Source organism: Dermacentor andersoni, chromosome 3 (genome assembly GCF_023375885.2).
Source record: "Dermacentor andersoni chromosome 3, qqDerAnde1_hic_scaffold, whole genome shotgun sequence".
NCBI classification, from domain to species: Eukaryota; Metazoa; Arthropoda; class Arachnida; order Ixodida; family Ixodidae; genus Dermacentor; species Dermacentor andersoni.
Genome location: NC_092816.1, coordinates 32,042,097 through 32,062,495, shown reverse-complemented (window position 1 = coordinate 32,062,495; position 20,399 = coordinate 32,042,097). Strand labels below are relative to the sequence as shown.

The following is a 20,399-nucleotide window of genomic DNA, read 5'->3' as shown; positions in this document are numbered from 1 at the left end:
AGGAGTTCTAAGCTGAGTAATGCACCAGGTGGCAGTCGCATCCGAGCTCTGATGCAGTGAGCATTTTTTTGCGCCACTTCAAATGCTCACTGCATCCGAGCTCTGATGCAGTGAGCATTTGAAGTGGCGCAAAAGCTGTTTTCGACTTTTTGTCACGACAGAAAACATCAGAAATGGAGTATTTACTGAAGCAGAGGTACGCAATTAAATTTTGCTTTCACCTGAGCAAAAGTGCTTCCAAAACACTTGCCTAGGTTAAGGAGGCTTACAAAGATGACATCCTGTCAAGCGGCAAGGTTTCCTGGTGGTTCCGTGAGTTCAAGAACAAACGGGAGGCCGTTGAAGACATGGAGCACTCTGAACGCCCTTCAACAAGTGGTTGAACGAAAATGAGACCAAAGTAAAAAATCTCCTGGACTTCGACCGTCGCTTGAGTATCAGATTAATCGCCAAAGACCTCAACATGTGCAAAGCAAGGGTTCACAAAATTCTTTATGAAAATTTGAACATGCGGAAGGTTTGTTCGAAATTGATGCCAAAAGTGTTGAATGATGAACAAAAACAACGATGAGTTGACATTCCCCGTGAGACGTTAGTGCAGTTGGAAAGTGAACAGGACATTTTAGAGGGAGTAATAACAGGCAATGAATCATGGGTGTTCCAGTACGACCTCAAAACCAGGCACCAAAGCTCGGAGTGGCACACTATAAACTCCCCACGCACCAAGAGAGCGAGAATGTCAAACCCCAAGGTAAAGACAATGTTCATTGTCTTTTTTGACAAGCGTGGGGTCGTCCACAAAGAATTTGTAGATTGGGGACAAACCGTCAATGCCGTGTTCTACAAAGAAGTCCTTGGGAGCCTTCACGGAGCCATCTAACGGAAACAACCAGAGATTGCCAATCCCTGGAAGCTCCACCATGTAAACGCTCCAGCCCACATTACCAGTATCAGAGCAAGCATATATATACTTCAACCAAAAGAAGAAGTCTCACCAGTTCTAGTCACGTTTTCTAAACAGGTGGCTGGATTGCATGGATTGCACAATGCAGCTAATGGGTACACAACAACCTACAGGTGAAGTTATGTTTTTCTTGGTTTATTTGTTTCAGTGTCAGTTTGGCCACTGCAAAGCTATTTGGACCATAGGAGACCTTAGGGTGCCATGTTTTGGTATACAGTTCCAATGACAAGATGCTCTGAACAAGTTTGAACTGTAGTCATATGGAGTTGAAACAAAGCAAATACATGTAGTGTGACATTAGTTTCACATATTTTGTTCTGTGAATGAGTCCCTCAGCTTTCAGCTTAGAAGTTATCTAGGCACCTATGTCTCACCAGCTCCGCGCAATGCTACAATAGCGATATGACGAACACGCAATGAAAAGGCCGAGTAGCCACCGGGATTAAGTCATGTGCCTGTTACTATGCTGGTAACACTGGCTATGCACAAGGGGAATGCCAGTGATATTTTTATACAAAGCACTAAAGATTTCCTATACTTACAAACTTGTCAAGGAATAAGTTGCCAAACATGAACCAACAGATCATTATGTGACGCATGTCCTGACTCTCTTTAGTAAGATTTTTACCAAAATGAATGTTGCAAAATTATTACAAGAGGCCTTTGAAATGTTCGCAAAGGTGTGAACATGTTGTCCTGTAAATATTTCCTACCACATTTAATAAAACAAATGAGAAATTATTTGCTGTTTCACTTACTCATTTCTGTATCTGCAAGCTGTTACAGAATGATACCCATGGTGAAACACTACATTAACTGAATGGTGACAATAAATTATTTGAATTTGGCACCTGGTCCCGTATCTTCCCTCAGTCTCAAACACGATGGTGACTTTCTAAGAGCATTGTAGTTGCCATCTTTACACTATAGTTTACCCTCCAAACGCCAAGGCACTCATGTGGTGCTGCAAACGCTTAACTCGGGGACTATTGGGACCATAGGAGGACTCATCAATCATCTGATGTTGTCCTGAAGGCAACGTGGCCAACAAAATGCTGTGCCATATGCAGCCCTAAAGACAATAAAAAGGCACGAAGCATTCTCGTCATTTCCATAAGGTGATGCAGATTCTACTTCCCTTCGCTTGCACATAAGTGCCATTTGTATGTAACCACATTTACACATGTTTGTATTGCCCCCCCCCCCCCCCCCTGTGCAAAGCCTTTGGGCCTTCAAAATGATGATAAATGAAATGAAATGAAGTGCGCTACCTGCACCACTTTTGCTCTTTTGTGTAGCATATTTCTGCTTTTCATATACATTCGAGTAGAGAAAGTGGAGCTGGCCCCAAACCTGAAGCTTCCTTTTAAGCACTCATGTAGAGGACAGGGCAGCTTGCTTTTCTTATACAAGCCAAACATGGAATATGAATACTGCACCACAGAAATTACTGTTCATGTCAAGTTCAAAAGGAAACAGCGTCAGCTTATGCACTCACAGCATTATGCACAAAGAGATGTATCTTCTCCTTCGGGTACTTCAGGTTGTAGATTTTATTCAGGGCCTCTTTCAAGAACGGTGTGGGGTGTTCCACAAAGATAGCAATCAGAACCTTTGGCAGCTCGGAGTCCTGAGAAAGCAGAATCAGTGTACAATTGTTAATCAGCATCTTTTAATAAAATAGTAGAAACATTCCCACAAGTATTTAGTTCATGGTGCCTCCATCATCTCTCAATATTTTAGCATCATCATTTCTTTCACTTTATTGTGAGATGCATCAAGAATAAAAGAGTGTTCTTGCATCACGACTGCTACAGCAGCTTCTGGCAATGTAGGCTAATGACTACGGATTGCATGACTGTTGTGACAGACAATAGTAGGTCCCAGTTGCCCCTATGTCTGCCTTTTTGTTATAAATGTATGTTGGCATGCTATAAACATGGGTCAGATGTAACCCACATTGTTGTATTAGTTCACTGCTTGACTGTGCTTGACATTATATCAATGCCACTGACCTTATACCTTCAGTTTGTCAGTGAAAGTTCACCAAATAGAGCACCTAACTCCATAAAGTTTACTGTCCCTCACCTGCCTGCTTACATGCCATAACAGTCAGATGACAACATCAAGATCAAGGTTTAGTCTTGGGAATTTTTGCTGCTTGGAATGACACAAATGTAACTATTAATTGTAGCATGCAGCACGGAGAACTCGAAGTGAGCTTGAGGTCATGGTTATTTGAAACTGCGTTTTGGTTTCACAACTTCAGAAAGCAGAACCATGTTGTAAAAACACAGTAAGTTATTGGATTCTACTTTGTGAGTCATCATCAGTGAATGTGCACACAGTATTAGAAGGAAGAAAACACAACCAAGAAGTCAACGTTCATGCTTTCTCAGTCCAAATTTGAGTAAGCAAAACCAAGCATTGACACCAACCAGCTTGTCAGAAAGGCTGAAGGTGTCGTAGCAGACACGGCAACCAGCTATGTCATTCCAGGACTTGGCAAGGTAGTTTCCAAGGTTGTTCAATATGACCTGCAGCAGTATGGAAAAACAGAATAGAAAGGCATTTTTCTCAAATGCTCTCTTTTTAACAGTCACCTGCTCCACACTCATTTCTGGATGCCTTACTTTGTAATATAACAGATTTCCACACTCAGCTGCTATTGGCCAATAGCTGACATCAATCAAGCAAGGTGTTTGTATCAGTGCGCTTCTTCCAACAGTTACTGTGTATATTTATTGATGCAGTCACTTTGGGGGCCGTGCAACAATGACAGCATCCTCAAGCTCAGCAAGGCTGCAAGCCAGTTTCTGAATCAGGCCCCACTTCTCTGCAAATGCCCTCGTGACAGTAAATGCACATGCTGTGTCGGAGATGGAAAAGCCGTCGCCCACTTCCATGTCATTACCGTGAACAATGTGGAAGCACCAGAAGCTACGGGAGCAGGAAACGTGTCATGACCACCCTGTTTTAACATCACTATCGGTGGGGACTACTGTCTGAGAAAAGTCCGTGCACCGCAATTTTACTATCTATGGTCTACGCACACAACATTTTCCTGATTCAGGGTTTGCACGCACTACAAAATGAAGTAAATATTATGCACTAACCGTCTAGCATGTGGTAAGTGACTACGGCTTAAGCAGTCAGCCAATACAGTAAGTTCAATGACGACAGGATGTGGGATTCAACGCAATTATATTTAAACTGGAATTACCTTTAAGCGGGTACATATTAACAATGTTTTACTGTAGTAGTAGCAGTTGTGAAATGCACTTAAAAACCAACAAGATAATCTTAAAGAAAAACTTAACCATATTTAAAATAAATACCAGAGGAAGTGAACACAAGTTTCAACAAGTACCTTCTCTAAATGCTGCACCGTACACAACCATGAGCTTCAGTACTTTTCTTTTATTGTATATGTAATCCCAATAGCTTTCCCAAGAGTACAGATGTCTATCAATATTAATGAAACAAGTGTAATATTAGTTCAGTTACAATTGATATTAATGCAAATACAAATTTATTTCCATCATCACTGTAGTGATGTAACTGTAGTGATCACAGAAAAAGAACTTGAGAAACAGGAGAACTGGTCAATAACAAAAAACGTGCAATACGTACTTTGCTAGGCCCATTGCCATGTATGACCAAAGGTGTTGTCCCATAAGCAGAATTATGCAAGTATGGCTCAGAATCTAAGCCCAGCAGCTCCACATCACCTGCAAAGGAACATTTCATTTATTGGCAACAACATTCAAGATACAACTTCAAGAAGTTAATACAGGGATGAGGGAAGTGCAGGCTTTTTACTGCAGGTGAAGACAGCTAGCCTTGCAAGGCTTGCTGGTAACAGTTGTACAATTAAAACTTGGTAAAGTTAAAATCTGTAGATTAACTCTGGTGTTTTTCAGTAGTACTGGTAGTTAATAAAGGGAAAATCAGACATCCACCCATTCGTAGCAATTGCTACAAAGGAAACCCATACGGGTTCCTCGAAAAAAAAGCTTCACAGTTGAAGAAAAATTTGCCCTGGTCCAGGACTCGAACTTGGGACCACTGCCTTTCCGGGGCAGCCGCTCTACCATCTGAGCTAACCAGGCTAGGCTAGCACATGGTAGGACGAAGTCGAATCTGTCAAGAACTCGAAGCAAAGGCAAGAGTTTGACGTAATAGTTCTGCGGAAACCCACAAGGTGGAGAGAAGTAATTATTAAAGGGAAAATCAGACATCCACCCATTCGTAGCAATTGCTACAAAGGCTGGTAGTATGTTGTACACACTGTGGTTCATAAACTTCCAGCTCGTGCCCTACTCTGACGTGCTGTTCCCACTGTCCTAACCTCCACAGTATTGGTTGGTAATTAAAAGGTCAGCACGCTGGTCTTTGCTATGTTTTTTTAAAAGAGCCCTGCAACACTTTCTGAATGTGGCAAGTAAACTTTCGCAGTCACGAGGCAACAGTAGTGTAGTGAAAATCTGAGCCAAACATTCACACTGTACATGTAGCTTAGAGTCTTTTCACGTGAAAGGCTTCCGGTCTTTACCTCAATATGTTTGGAACCATGCCCCTTATTTTTTTTATTCTTATGCAGGGATAAACAAGACAGCTGCCAGGTAGATTTTTCTAAACTCTCCAATAATTGCGCTGTTCCTTAGACAAAAGCAAAAGCAGAGAAATCGCATGGTGATGACAATGAGAATAATGATAATTATAAGAGCATCCCCTTTGTAATAGGGCAGTTGCATAAGCTACCAAGCCCACTTTTTCTAAATTATCAGGTGTATGTAAATCATTAAATACCTTTGCACATATGCTACTTTATTCACTGTTGAACGTCTGCTTCGCTGCGTGGTATCCCTTCTTTTCCACCATCAATCTTTCACCCATATTTTACTAGACTTCACAGCCAGTTTCATTTATGTTTCCCGTACTGTCCTTAAATCCGAACACCTCACTCAAGCCTGCTTCCACATTTATCGCTGTATGAACACTGTGACATTCTAACGGAGTATGCTCAATGGGTCCAGCACCATTTTCAGAAGCTGAGGACGAGTTGTCTTCATCTGAAAATTTTCTCCTATGACTATGCATTCTCAGACACCCTTAGCTGTCTTCACACAGAACAGCAATGCCCTTTGAATTATTATAAAACTTTTCTCCTCTGATTGATTCTCATTGTCATGATGGGTAGTGTGTCATCTGAAGGGAGAGGTTATAGCGCCTTGTCAGGCACTTGTTTGCCTTTACGTCAATCCGACTGACAATAATGCACTTGTAAAAAAAAAATTGGATTGTATTGTATTCACTTTCCACTAAAGGGACCCTGAAACAATTTTGACGATTTTCTACAAACATACTGAGTCATTAGGGTAGGTCCTTCTGATCATTGATGCATCTAAGTGCTCCACATAAAGTGTGTAATTTATTATAAGGTTTTAAAAATGTACATCGCTGCCGATCGCAGCACACTGCTCGGCGGAATTTTCAGCCGCTCCTACCCATATGACGTAAATCACCCAATTAATGTCAGTAGGGCGAGCTATCCGATTGGCTGCCCAAGGCGCATCATCGATAATTTTTCCACCTTTGTGGTGAACAAAAGGTGTTCGTAATAGTTGGAATGTTAGTTAATTTGTTTCTATAAAAAGAAAGTAACACATAGAGTATGCACAAGAACAATTTCTCACTACACTTAAGCCCTTCCGGCACACAGCAAGCATTGTCTGCTTGTGTTACAATGCGCTCCATTTTGACGAGAGCTCCACGATCAGAGTCGGCCTCAGTCTTTTCGCGAGCACCACGATTCGACTTTGTTGCATTGTGGGCTGCAAATGTATCGACTAGCAATATGTCAATATATCAAATGTAGCGACTTGCAATGTGTATGGCAGCAGACGAGCGGACTGGCTGCAGCGCATCGGACTGCTGCCATCAGATCGGCACCAGGATTTACGCATTTGCGGCCGCCAGTTTACACCGCAGGATTACTACTGCAATAGCGTTTCGCGAATCCACTATTCGTGTAAACGCAAGCGCAAGGGGACAGGGCCTGGCCGTTTGATCGTGCCGTTTAATGGGATGAGCAGAAGTGCAAATGTGAATGGTCTGCACGGTGCAGCCACCTGGTGGCACAGAGCTCCCTCATACACAGTAGCAGCAACGAAATCTATTCTTGTTTGCTGCTGTTGTAAATTTTTCGCAGGAGTGTATTCATCAACACATTGTTTTTGTAAATGTTTAAAATCTTTTACACTTGGTTAGAGCAATATTAGCGCTAAAGTTCCTTCACCAGCTTGAGTTTATACCTCCAGCCATCTGTCGAAACGTCCAGCTCGCCTGTGGTTGTCGGAATAGCCGACACGCTCGGCACTGCAACAGAATGCTTGCAATGCACACTACTTTGATAGCTCTTGCTTGGGGTCGACTGCCAAGCAGCTGGCGATGAGTTTCGAGAGGCTTCACACCCATGCTCCTAGAGAACTGAAAGTTGACGACACGACGTGCCATCATGACGCAAAGCCAGTGAAGGCGGAGCTTAGCCTCGATCACTCGGCAAACGAGTTGAGGAGAAAATGCACGACTATGGAGGAGGGTAACTTGTAATCGTCCGTAACTCTCTTAATATGAGATGCTTCACAAAAATTGTGGTGCGAATGATTTACTTTAGCTGTACCCTACGTGACTACAAAATTTGTCCGAGCCGTTTCAGGGGCCCTTTAATATATCGCTACCAATACGGCACTGCCATTATATGGTGGTCAAGAATAATACCACTGTGCCAATACTATACAAAACAAGATAAGGTAAGTACAGTCGAGGTAAGTACAGTCAGCCTTGAGCAAATCTCTTTTTTTTTCTCTCTCTCTCACCTACTGCTCCATTCAGATTCTGGAAAATTTCAGCTTTATGGTCCAGCTTGATGCCCCATTTTCTCTGTAAAGAAAGCGACATCATGTAGGGGTAAGAAAACAATAAGTTGCATCTCTCATTCTCACAAAAAAGAAGAATATCAGCATTTTAAACTCATAAGAACATTAAAAAACAATGTTTTACTTATGACATAAAATTAATCTTATATATACACAAATGTGAACACTGCAATTTAACATAGAAGTAGGTGCAACCTACAAAAATGAAACTGATCGTCTAGTGTGCAGCAAAAACAAGAAACTGGCAGTTTCGCCCAAAGGACAAAGCATTGAAAGCCATAGCAAGGTGTCACGATCTGGCCGTGTTCATAAACGAGGGGGGCTCAAAGCACTCTCCGTCAGAGTGATGTTCCGCAGCGTGGTGGTGGTGAACGACGACTGACCACAAGCAGCTGTGCTCGTCGGTGTTTATTTGGTGCGGTCACCAATATGTCCCACCGAGCCTGGCAGGCCAACGAAGATTATGCCAGAGGGGGCATCACATGCTCGTCCCACAAGGTTTAGCATTGCACTTGAACTCCTCAGGTGGTATTCCAATGATATACAGGTTCGAGGTGTTGGCATGACGCAGCAAGGCAACTTCAGCTGCACAGCAGGAACAGCGCCCCGGCTACTACCAGGCGTCTTACAATGCTGCTGTGATGAGGAGCATTGCCAATGGCCCTAAAGGCTTCTAACCATGGTGGTGCATGAGATGAGGCCCAAAGGAAACTGTCAGTATGAGTCAGTACCCAGTGTAACATGCTAGGTAATGTGAGCTTGATGTTTACTGTCAGTTCATTTCAGACCACTGCACACACACAGTGACTCAGCAGGAATGATAGTGTGCTTGTAGTGTGTATGCGCACAATATTCATGCCGGCAGTGGAAGGCAGAACCACCAAGCGAACTCAGCAGAATGTTGACATCGTGCCCATTTCACTTTTAGAAATTCGGTTTTTGATGCGACATCAAATGGTCCATGGAGTGAAAAAGCCAGTGGTGTCTGTAGACACAGAGCGGTACCTAAATTCCCAGTGCCTGCAACACCCCGTCACGGGCGTGCCTCGACAAAACATAGCGCACAAATCAGAACACCTTCTGTAGTGGTAGCCCACCAGATGTTGCGTGAGGGGAGAGAACATCACCACGACACCAATTCCCCAGCATGCCTTGATGGAGCAAATACAGTGATGTGATACCACATGCGACGCAACACCACACGCTGCTGCTGCTGCTTGCTGGTTCAGGCAGCACGTGCCATTAAGGTACATTACTAGCGGTGCAAAACTCAAAGGCGCTCAGTGGCGTTCAATTGGGCATTAATGTTTTCGCATTCGCAACTCATAAGAAGTGCTTATGTGTCTTCGGATCTTTATTGCACTATCACAGATCAGCAGATACTGTTATGAGCTGAGAAAGTCACCCACCTTAAGGTCCTCCTTAAGGTAAACCTTGGTGTAGAATAGCTGGTCGTCCGCATCATCTTCCAGATCGGAACTAGAAACAATGCTGTACACCTGAGGAGCATAACCGATGAAACCTGGGATTTAAAAAAAAAAGATAAAGAAAACACCCCATCTTAAAACATGAAACAAAACACAAACCGAAAGAAATCCCCAAAGCTAAGCAACCTTTCCTTCTATACCAGAGTGAATTGTGTTGCAAAACCAATAATTGTCATTCACAGCATGCATAAATCCAGTTTTACATGCACGAGCATTGCACTCTCCAGGCTGCGCGAATCTCCTCACGAAAAAATATCTACATGAACATGCACAGGGGAAGACAGTTAAAACAATACAGTACACTAACACACAAACACATAAAAAAAGACACGAAGTCAGAAGTTCAAATGCCCTCAATCATCAATCGGCACACAAATTGGCTGCAAGATAACACTGGAAACATCACATAAGAAAGCAATAACGAATGTCTCATGTATTTTAACTGTACTGTAGTAAAGTCTGCATAAGAAGGCTTTATATAATGAACAAAATGTTATAAAGTGCACCCTCAAACCAAAAAATGAAAGTAAAATTGTAAGATTCAATAAGACACAATACAACATTAGTGCTATATTGAGTTTTCGTTCAAAGCATTAATGAAGTTATTTAAGGTCATATTGTCTGAAAATTCTCATTCTTGAATCATTCCAGTCTTTTCTAATTACCTTTTTTCTTTTTGTTCGCATGCGGTAAGAAAAATTAATACTATAAGTTCAATGACCATTTTTGAATAAAAGTGAAGATGTTAGCAAATGTTAGCATTCTTTGCTGCCAGCTAAAGCACAATAATAAATTGCAAGACAATTGAGTAAAAATGATATGATAAAACAAGATGACACTATAAAAATTGCCAGCACATGCATATTACCATACCTAGAGCAATAACTTGCACATTATGGGAACCAGTAACATACAGTACAAAGTGCATTATCATCCATTCTTTAAACCATGAAACCAATTTTAAGCCAAACCATAAAACCACGCCACAGAGTGAGACCTGTGTAGATCTCTCATTAAAAAGCAACAGTTTACACAACGATGTTATACTCATGGTAACTGATTGCATACAGCCTTTGTCAAAAGAAATAAAGCAACAGGAGCCTCACTGTCACTGAGGCCTGGCTGTGTTCTGTCACACCCATGAAGCTACTGATGCTAGAGACCTCTGAAGAGTGAACTGTGGTCACAGGTACAGTGACTTGTTTTCTTTCAGCAAAGGCTGTACACCAAAACACCTACGTGTTTGTGAGCTGCACTGCCTTCAGAATGAACACACAACACTGAATGCCACGAACTTCAGCCTTCATATATTTCAACCAATACTTTTCACTTTACTGCGTCTGGCTAAAGTTGCTTGTCTCTGTTGGCTTTCAAACATCATAATGAATAGTTAAGAAACGTTCAAAACAGACATTGGCAATGTGCAATTCCAACAAATTTTAAGATTTAAATCATGCCAATCAAGAAATAGCACTATGCAATAGAGCACAGTTGTGCACCAAACAGCTGGGAGCTGCTGCAAGACCATATGTATAGTAACACCTTATTTCGGTTACAAGAATAATTTATAATCTTAGCACAGAATAAAACACAGACCACACACTGTAGGGAAAAAATCGACAGGTGCAGAGTTTTCAGTGAGTTGAGACAACACAACATGCCACAAAGCCATGCCAGCATAACACTGTACAAGACGAAGCAACAAGCGATCATGTCAAAACAAATCACCAGACAATAAAATCTCTATGCTCAAGACAACAGCTTTGGTGTCACATTTGAACATTGCAGGCATCTGCTCCAGCCACGTTGCAAACTTGAGTGAGGTTTAACCCTACTCTGTAGACCGTGCTCATCGACAGCAATTTGAAATGGATCTCATGCGTATGCATGCTCAGCACATTACTCACCTGCGTACGAGAAATCGGGGCAAGCTAGGGAGTTAGGGCCATTCACAGCAAAGAACAGCACAAAACAAGAATAAGCAATGTGAGTAAAGCAAATGCTTTGGCGGATACACAGTAACACGCGTCAATCAGCATATTCATACTCCTACTAGATGGCTCTCCAGCTTCAAATAATTTTTTTAGCACAAGGAAAGACAAGGATGTCGGAGAAGCACACACGGACAGCACTGGGTAAGACAGTGCAAAGTAAGAAATCACTTTTACATTAAACTGCCCACTCTGACGAGCGGTAAGCATTCTAAGTATGAGACTTTTAAGCTGAGTCAGTTAGAGTTCAACATGGCAAAAAGTAGTGGCAACGGGACAGGAGATATACAAACAGGACAGATATGTGCCTACTGTCATATGATTTTTATGCAAAGTCACGGATCATCTCTGTTGTATATGTTCTGTACAACTCCAAATAAAAATCAGTTGACAGTCAGCACATATGCACTTTTTGCATTTCTTTTGTTCCATCATTTGCGCTGTTTGCCATGTCAACTGCTCCAAGTACACACAATGTTGCCATTTTAGCAACCAGACTTTATCAACTATATTTAGCAGCTTTTTGGCATGCTCCGCAGCAATTTTTCCAATCAGCAATCGGCAAATTTTTCAGCGATGTGACTGAATAATTGGCGACATTTTAGCGACTTCGAAGTTAAGAAAGCTGCTATGAAAATGACTTTCTAGATTGCACTTTATTGTTGAAAAGCTACAAAAGGGCAGCCGAAATTGCCTGTATGGTGTATGGGCTCTGTGACCATGATGAATCAACAGTCATCTGCACCCACATGCGATAATTCGACTGATGAATGTAGGCTTCAGACTTCACTCACAATATTCATTTTCATTGTTCTTTGTAAAACCTATTAGAATGGGTCTTTCGGCTGCAAGTGCTGCAGTTTCCCTAAGTATGTTCTACAGGTGGACCTTCACAAGTGTAGCAGTAAAATAAATTACCAAAGCTTATTCCAATAAACTTAATGGTGAGATTAAGAATGCAGCAGCTGAATACTAGGATATATTCACTGCAGAAAAGCACACATGTTGGAGCAGCTGGGCTAATTCACATAAATCTGAACTTAATGGCTCCGTTTCTTATGGGTTTCAAACAATGTAATCCCGCATAGAGGTTGCAGGTGGATCAAGGGGTTGCAACGTATTCGACCGGTATAAAGGTCACTTAATTGTCACACTGCCGTGTTAACAACACGACCAAGATCATGCTGCATAATTTAGTTCTCCTTTCCCAAGCGTTGAAAACTAGAAAATTTGCAAACATAAGTAGACCAAGTGCGTCTTTGTGCTGGGTAAGTCAGGCGACCCACATTCTTTTGAATCGTGCTGGATTGGTAATCCTAAAGTCTGAAGGTAAACATGAAATTTGAGCTGTCATTACCCATTGTTTTTTAAATACACTAATAAATTAAATGTCTTGTACAGCCTGTTAGTAAATTCACCGTTTATTCCTGACAGTACGGACACTAAATGAACGTGAAATATTTCAAGAAATTCTTTAAACCATTTTAGTCCATACTAAGGTGTTTCAAAATGGCTGCATTATTTCAAATTCACAGGGCAGGTCTAGTGGCCATTTCAGTGACCAAATTTAGTCAACATTTAGTGATTACTTTTCTGTTCAGTGGCATGCTGAGAAAAAAAGCTGGCAACACTGAGTACATAGGAAGAGGACTCGCTTGAACAAACGTCTAGGCCAGAAAACTTGAGCTGTACAACCAGATCACTCTCCATTTCAACTGCACACGCTTGCACAAAAGAGTGAAAAGTGTTCCAAATACATATGAAGTGGGCTCGTGTAAACAAACACTTGCACCAGATCAGGTTTGTCACAATATCACTTAAGCTGTTAGGAAATGCAGATACTATAAAATGCAGATGCACATTTGTAAATAATAAGTTATTCTGTTTGAAGTAAATGTCTCATAGCATGTAATAAAGACATACCGATAACATATTAGGAACCACATGAAACAGCCCTTATTACCATATTATAATCAACACATGTGAATAAATGGGGACTCTCAAAATTTTGGTAGGCCCATTAATTTTCAGAGCGTTTTAAAACTGCTTACCAGAGCTTATGGTTAAATTTAAACCTTTTTTTGTCGTGAGGCAAAGCAGCATATATATATAGTGCAGCTTCTGCAGCTAAAAGCAGCTGAGAAGAAAAGAGATTCATACAGCACTTGAGAGATGGAAAACGGTCTGCAAAGAAACAGGCCTAAAAATCTTGTATGCTGCCAAAGCAATCAACTATGAACAACTATTTTACAACCAGTAATGACAGCAAACAACAAACCTACTTTCTACAACATTCACACTAACATTGTGATTGTCAAAGTTACTTGGAGCTCCACAGAATTAAACATAAAAACTGTGTTTTCATGTGTATCAATGTGTACATTGCCATAATTTTGTCTTGGATCAAACTTAATTCGATGAAGAATAATTCACAGGAAGGTCTACAGCCCCGAGGAGTTTGAAAGGACACATCAAGAAGTGCAAGAGGAAAGAGTCTTTTTTTCTCATGCATCAAAACTGCCACCGTCACCCAGGCTGGGATTAATGATGCCATTTCAATACACACAACCTTGTCTTTATTGTTATGCACTGTTATAAGCTTAAAACGTAAGCTAGTCTAACCTAAGCTGAGTGAATACTTTCTTTGCCCAAACAAATTAATTTCAAACTTTGTGTTTTCTTTGACCTTTCCTTCAAAAATTTTACAGGCATTCCCCATGTAGGTAAACCGTAGTGAATAATTCCAAAAGTCCCGTTGCAAGAAACATCACTGTGGCTGAATAACTTTCCTTGGCTCCACACGACTCCATTTTTCACACATGGTACCTGCTGCGTGTTCTGAATGTGTATGTGCATGTAATGCCGGTGGTATAACTTTTAATGTGAACATACTTTGTTAAATGCATTTTTACCTTTTCTTTTTTTACTTATCTATAAGTTCTCTCTGCTCTACATGTACAGATACCTCCTTCAACTGAAAACACACTGAGGCAACACAAATTAAACACAAACCGTTTACAGTAAACATGATTTTGTCATTTGTAAAATGGAAATGTCCGCTAGAGAACTGTGCAGACAACTGTAAATTTATAAAGTTTAAGTCGAAGGAAAGCAAAACGAGCAAGTCAGCACTTGAGCCAGAAGAAATTACAACGAAAAACTAAAGTTCCATATTTATTCTGTTCTCATGAGGTATTCACTTTCTTAAGGGATGCTGACAATGAATGTAAGCTTAAAACATAAAAGAGCAATGAAATATCTCGAAAGCTTCTGCATGTTGGAAATAAATATGAATTAATTAATTCTTTAAAAGCAATGGAAACAAAGTCTCACCTCCTGAATTGAGAAAACGTTCCCCATTTGCTATTGGATAAGCCTCCTGCACAAAGAAAAAACAAAGTAAATTGATCATTCAAACATAATTCTGAGAGTGGACAGAAAGAGCTGAAATATTTAACTACTCCGTGGATTACGAAAGTACTGAAACACTTCACAACATTAGTGTCTAAATAACTATCTGCTTTAGAACATGGAACCCCAGTTGCCTCGCTGCTAATGACACTTTAGTTTGACTCCTCCTCGGCAGATCAATAATGAGATGTAAATTTATTGCTTTTATTGTAGTAACGAAAAATGAACACATTACATTTCTTTCAGTTCAATTTGTACAGCTACTTTCCTGCTGTCAACTAAAATCAAATTTCAGAAGATCAGAACCTAAAACAGACATCATTCAAGAAAATTTTTAAAGCTGATGCTTGTTCCTACAGAAAAAAAAAAATGTGGGCTGTAGGCATTTTGTCATTCTATATGATTAAATAAGAGGCTCCTTGAATATAGTAGCCCACTAGGACAGCACCACGTACCTTAAACATGGGTAGTCACCACCAGCCAACAATAAAGATACACAAGGAGAACTAGAATACGATGTGTAATATCAGTAACCCCTTAACTGCCGATGATGAGTTAATTCGTTGCGAACTTTGCCCAATTTTTGCACATGTATATGTGTGCAGTTTCTTGTAATTTTGACAAATAAATAATACGCTATGACTATTGCAATTTTTTTAACGATACTAGTAAAAGTTCAACAGGCATCATATTTCTTTTTACAGAAACTTGGCTCAAATAATACAGGTCTAAAAAAATTCTGCACTTCTAAAATATTTTTACAATTTGTCATGGCAGTTGAAGAAATAAAACACCGTTTCTCATCTATATTGTGTGCTTGAATTTTTCGCTACCTTTCGCACCAACAAGTTCACTGCATGCATTGCAGAGCTGTGTCTATGGGGGCCAAGTTTTACGTTCATAACATTAGTTCTTTGTTAGTACTTCAAGTTTTACGTGCGTATCAGTGGGCTATGTTTCTGCCTGTGGTTGAGCGAAACACAGACTGGCCCCGGTAGCCCAGTGGCGATGTGCTGTGCTGCTGAGCTCAGGGTCGCGAGTTCAATCTCGGCCGCTGCGGCCACGTTCCAATGGCGGCAAAATGCTAAAATGCCTTTGTGCCATGCGTTGGGTGCGCATAAAAGAACCCAAGGTGGTCAAAATGAATTTGAAGTCCCCTACTACTGCGTGCCTCGTAATCTGATCTTGATTTTGACATGTAAAAACCAAAAAGGTTTTTTTTTTTTTTGAGCGATACACACAAAGAAAACTGAGAATGTGGTACGTCGATTACCACATTTTGTGACATTGTGTGCCATAGTGAAATTAAGCCAAAATATGGCACAGTTGCAGTTGGGGCTTATGAATACTAATCATGAATTTGGTTGTGTCAGCATCTGGTGGTTGGGAGCAGTACGACTGTGTCAATGCGAAACCTTCAAGCAATAGCATAGCGTTTTATAGAACTACACTACACTCCTAATTAGCACAGCTTTCAGAACAGAAAGAGCCAGAAAAATAAGGGGATGACTATGAAGGTGTGACAGGCACATAATTTCACTGTTCATAACTGTACTCGTACAAGGTTCATACAAAAATGTTTCATCAGAAAACATTTATAAGGTGATTCTTTTTAGTGCTGGATCCATTAATTAATTTTTTTTAAGCTGTTTCAGGGCCCCTTTAAGGCAGATGTCATTCTGATATTTCCTACTTAACTGTGCAAAATGAGAGCAATAGCCTTGCTTTTCAATTTACAAGTTCCCAGAACAAAACAGTACTTAGGAAAAGTTGGTCCTGACTCAGGCAGTAAGTAAAACAGAACCAAGGGACAAAAGAAGGCAGATGCACAATAAGTGTTCGCATGGTGCAAGTGTTTCATTGTCAACACAAGTCCAAAAACAGGACTATTTTTTTACGCCACATACACCACAGTATTCGTGAGAAATCTACTCATTTATTTGACATTGTGGACTCAGACTAGCAAGTAAGAAATGGCCGTGATCATTACAGTGGCGCTGTTATGCACATTAGTAAGATGCTAGACGTATAAGCTAGCCACTACCAAATTCTATTTTCTGAGAGCATTATGGAATAAAACAGCATAGTTCACAGCAAGCCTTACGGCATGTACCTCAAATCGCACTGTTTCCAAGACACTTAAGCACAGCAATAGATGCGCTCAGTTGTGTATTCATGAGATATACCATTTGGTGTTGATTAAAATTGTGCAATACCATGACAACCAAACCAATGACAAATACAGCTAAGATATGCAGTGTTAGTGCCTAAATACAGACTTGCTTTAGAAGGGAACCCTCAGTTGTGTCACTACCAACAGCACTTTATCAAAGATTACTGAAGCTTACACTGAAAGGCAAATGCAAATTTTTATATCAGATTTATAGCAGTGTCATGCATGCTGTCAAATGCTAGGTAGGTAGGCAGGAAAAACTTTTTTCGGCAGCGTTAGGTGGGATTATTAGGCGTGGTTTCTTCAGGCGGGCCAGATGGCCTTCAACCAATGTTTGATGGTGACCTCTCCATGTCATTCTATGACCTGGAGTTAGGTGTCCAGGCTAGAATTGAGCAGCACTGCCTCCCATGCTTCGGGTGAGGAAGAGGACATGAGGTTAGGATTAGGCTTGTCCTCAAATGCTATAATGCCTAAACTTGTCAAGTGCTTGTGTTGAAAAACTCGCACCGCTGTACAAAGTGAGTATATGCCATGGCAACAACTCAACAGCTGTTACCCTACAACTGCATGCATCTGGGACTTTCAATAAATGCAGAAATGCCTTCACAGCGATAACATAATATGATTTCACATAAGTTTTATTCCCTATCATTTTTTTCTTCATGTACAACTATGCAGCCTCTTTTATTCACAACACTGTCACAAAAGTTGGTCAGCTGGTAAAGCACATTATAAGAATAGGGCAGAACCTAACAAAGGCAGACACAACATTATACCAGCTCATCATTTCAATGGCCCCTAATGGCTAATGACATACCACTTTTGGCACCATCATTACCAAAGGAGGCGTGCGCAAGTTATAAGGTGGGAGCTACTCACAAGCATCACTTTGTACTCACTGCAAGACTTTTGTCGGGCCAGCAAAAACCCTCAGCTGAAAACACAACATTAGAGTTGAATTTGTAGAACTTCCGCAGTATTTCGTCTTCTCCAGCAGTGAATATGACATCGTAACTAGAAAGAGAGAATTTATCGCGTTACAAAGGGTTGCAACAGAAAAGCACAGTAGTATACAGCATATCCCAGCTAACTTTAGCCAGAGTTTAAGAGTTTGCAAATGCCATGTAGCTGGACAGAACAAAGCTAATGTTGCTTGCAGCCGCTTGGAGAGACTCAAACTATTTTTTTCATTGTGCCTAATTGGATAATTAGTCTTCATTAATAAACTTCTTAAATATTATAATTAGATTAAAAGTGTCAATGAAAAAATTGCTGAGTAACATGAAAAACTCCCGATACAGCTTTCTGTCACTCAATAAGTGCCACACAAAAGGCTTTTTTCCGACCGTGAAAGAAGCCTGCGAATACACACAAAGTGCCTCGAGCGGCCAGTCGCGTGGCGATTTTGCTCTGCAAACAAAGTAAACTGTTCTTGGGAATTTTTTTTTCCCACATAAGCTGCACAACAGAAGCCTTATAGTCCCTGCCACTTTATTCATTTGGTCAGGAAGTCAAGCAGCAAGTGACAATGTAGCTTGCTTCTTCTTTATTCATTACAATGATTACAACTTTTGCCGTGATTGTTAAAACTGATTTCTAACCTTCACCAGCCACATTTAAGTGAACAGATGTTGCAAACACCTTGTTACCACACAAGATATTATACTGGACTTCCAAGCAAATGCAACTGCTTCCTAAGTGACAGCTGTCCCAAACCAGACAGTAACTAGCTGTGCACGCTTGCCAGGCCCACAGTAGGCAGTTTAAAAGGACCCTGAATCACTTTTTGAACTTAGTAAGAAAATGCCAATCTGTCGTAGAGGCTGCTATGAGCATATGTGCCAAATATTGCTGCACTACATGCAGCAGGGAATTTATAATCTTCAGTCGAATACAGCGAAAAATCGTTTGCTCTCACTTCCGCAGTGTTGTCATGCAGCATCATCGAATGCAGCTGGACCCACCAATGCTATTATTGGCTGATTTCATGATCACGAGAGCATTTACAGTAATACATCATTGTTAATTTTGAGTTAAGGAAATGAGAAATATATGAGTCTGCGATCTTCGCACTGCGAATAGCTGCATCTGCTCCGTCTGGCCTCCGAGACGGCAGTGCCGTGCTGCGTAGCAAAGCCTGCCACGACCACCATGAGGTGCCACGACAAGCACTTTCGCGGCTGTGGCACTCAATTTTTGGCCGGGGCTTTGCCTTCTTGGCTTCGCTGTGCTACTTACAGCACGCCATTGGAGACAAAACGAGAGAGAAAGCCGACTATTAGTGTGATAACTTGACTTATAGTTGGAGGATTCAAAAACGTTTACAGCACGAAATTTGTGAGACGACATCCTTTAATAGTGAGACCATTCTATGATTAGTAAGGAAAGTGTTTCAGGGCCTCTTTAAGCTGTATTTTAATGCCTGAATTAAAGGTGGCTAAACTAAATATGCTTTATTACACATACACGCACAGTAGTATGCTTTGATCATGAGTCTATTATGATTACCTTAAATAACAATATAAAACATTTTTCCTGCTAACCTGTTCATGTTTCTCACGCAGGTATGGGTGTGATATATGCTTGTAAGCAGGTGTGTGCAGCTGCGTGACAACCCATGATCCCATGGCACAACAGCAGCAGGAAAAAGCTCATAGTTGTCGAATCCCTGCTTACTGGCCGCAGTAGTGTTTCTTCACACTTGGTACATATTGATACATTGCCCACTGCCCTTCTTCAACAAATTATAAGCCTTCTTCAACAAATTATAAGCACTGAGAAATGAGGAGAAGAAGCAACTAAAGCTCTGTGGCAAAGCCAGGTTTTTCCTGAGGGATTGATCATGTTCCCAAGAATGACGACCTGATACGGTAGCCCAGTGGCTATGGCATTGCACTGCAGAGCTCGAGGTCACAGTTGCGATTTCGGCCGCGGTGACCACAATTCGATGGGGGCAAAATGCATAAACACTCGTGCACTTAGATATGACTGCCCATTAAAGAACTTTAGGTAGTCAAAAATATTCTGCACTCCCCTACTACAATGTGCCTTATAATCAGATTGTGGTTTTGGCACACACCACATCAGAATTGAATTGAACAGAAGGATGATGATGATGACGACAACAAGGAGTAGGACGAAGATGTCTTTTTAATTTTATACAAAGACACCATTTTTGCATGAAGTCCGCCCAGGACACGTATGACATGGGCCACATGTTGCCCATTTTGGAGGATTAGCAAAGGAAAAGCACATGTGAGTGGCACCTACAAAATGGGCTAAGAATGGGTAGCCCAAATATATGAAATTTAAAAGACAAAAGAGGCCACTAAAATTATGCACTATTTCATTAAGAGGTCTGTGTGCTATAGCAATACACATGAACCGACATATATCCAGACAGCATGGAAATGTGCAAGACCCAGGATC

General features: G+C 41.0%; 1 protein-coding gene across 2 annotated transcripts in view; it reads right to left on the bottom strand.

Annotated features, from left to right (window-relative positions):
- The window catches only part of Plod (procollagen lysyl hydroxylase), a 175,936-nt gene that overhangs the window by 150,164 nt on the left and 5,373 nt on the right, over positions 1 to 20,399 (bottom strand). The window contains exons 5-12 of one of the 2 annotated variants that reach the window (XM_050169644.3): positions 17,870 to 17,984; positions 14,717 to 14,762; positions 11,300 to 11,323; positions 9,315 to 9,427; positions 7,846 to 7,909; positions 4,598 to 4,695; positions 3,403 to 3,501; positions 2,463 to 2,594 (exon numbers count right to left, since the gene is read on the bottom strand). In XM_050169644.3, the coding sequence (XP_050025601.2) occupies positions 2,463 to 2,594; positions 3,403 to 3,501; positions 4,598 to 4,695; positions 7,846 to 7,909; positions 9,315 to 9,427; positions 11,300 to 11,323; positions 14,717 to 14,762; positions 17,870 to 17,984 (691 nt within the window). The remainder of the gene's footprint in view (positions 1 to 2,462; positions 2,595 to 3,402; positions 3,502 to 4,597; positions 4,696 to 7,845; positions 7,910 to 9,314; positions 9,428 to 11,299; positions 11,324 to 14,716; positions 14,763 to 17,869; positions 17,985 to 20,399) is intronic. The other variant, XM_050169645.3, reaches the window with a different exon arrangement.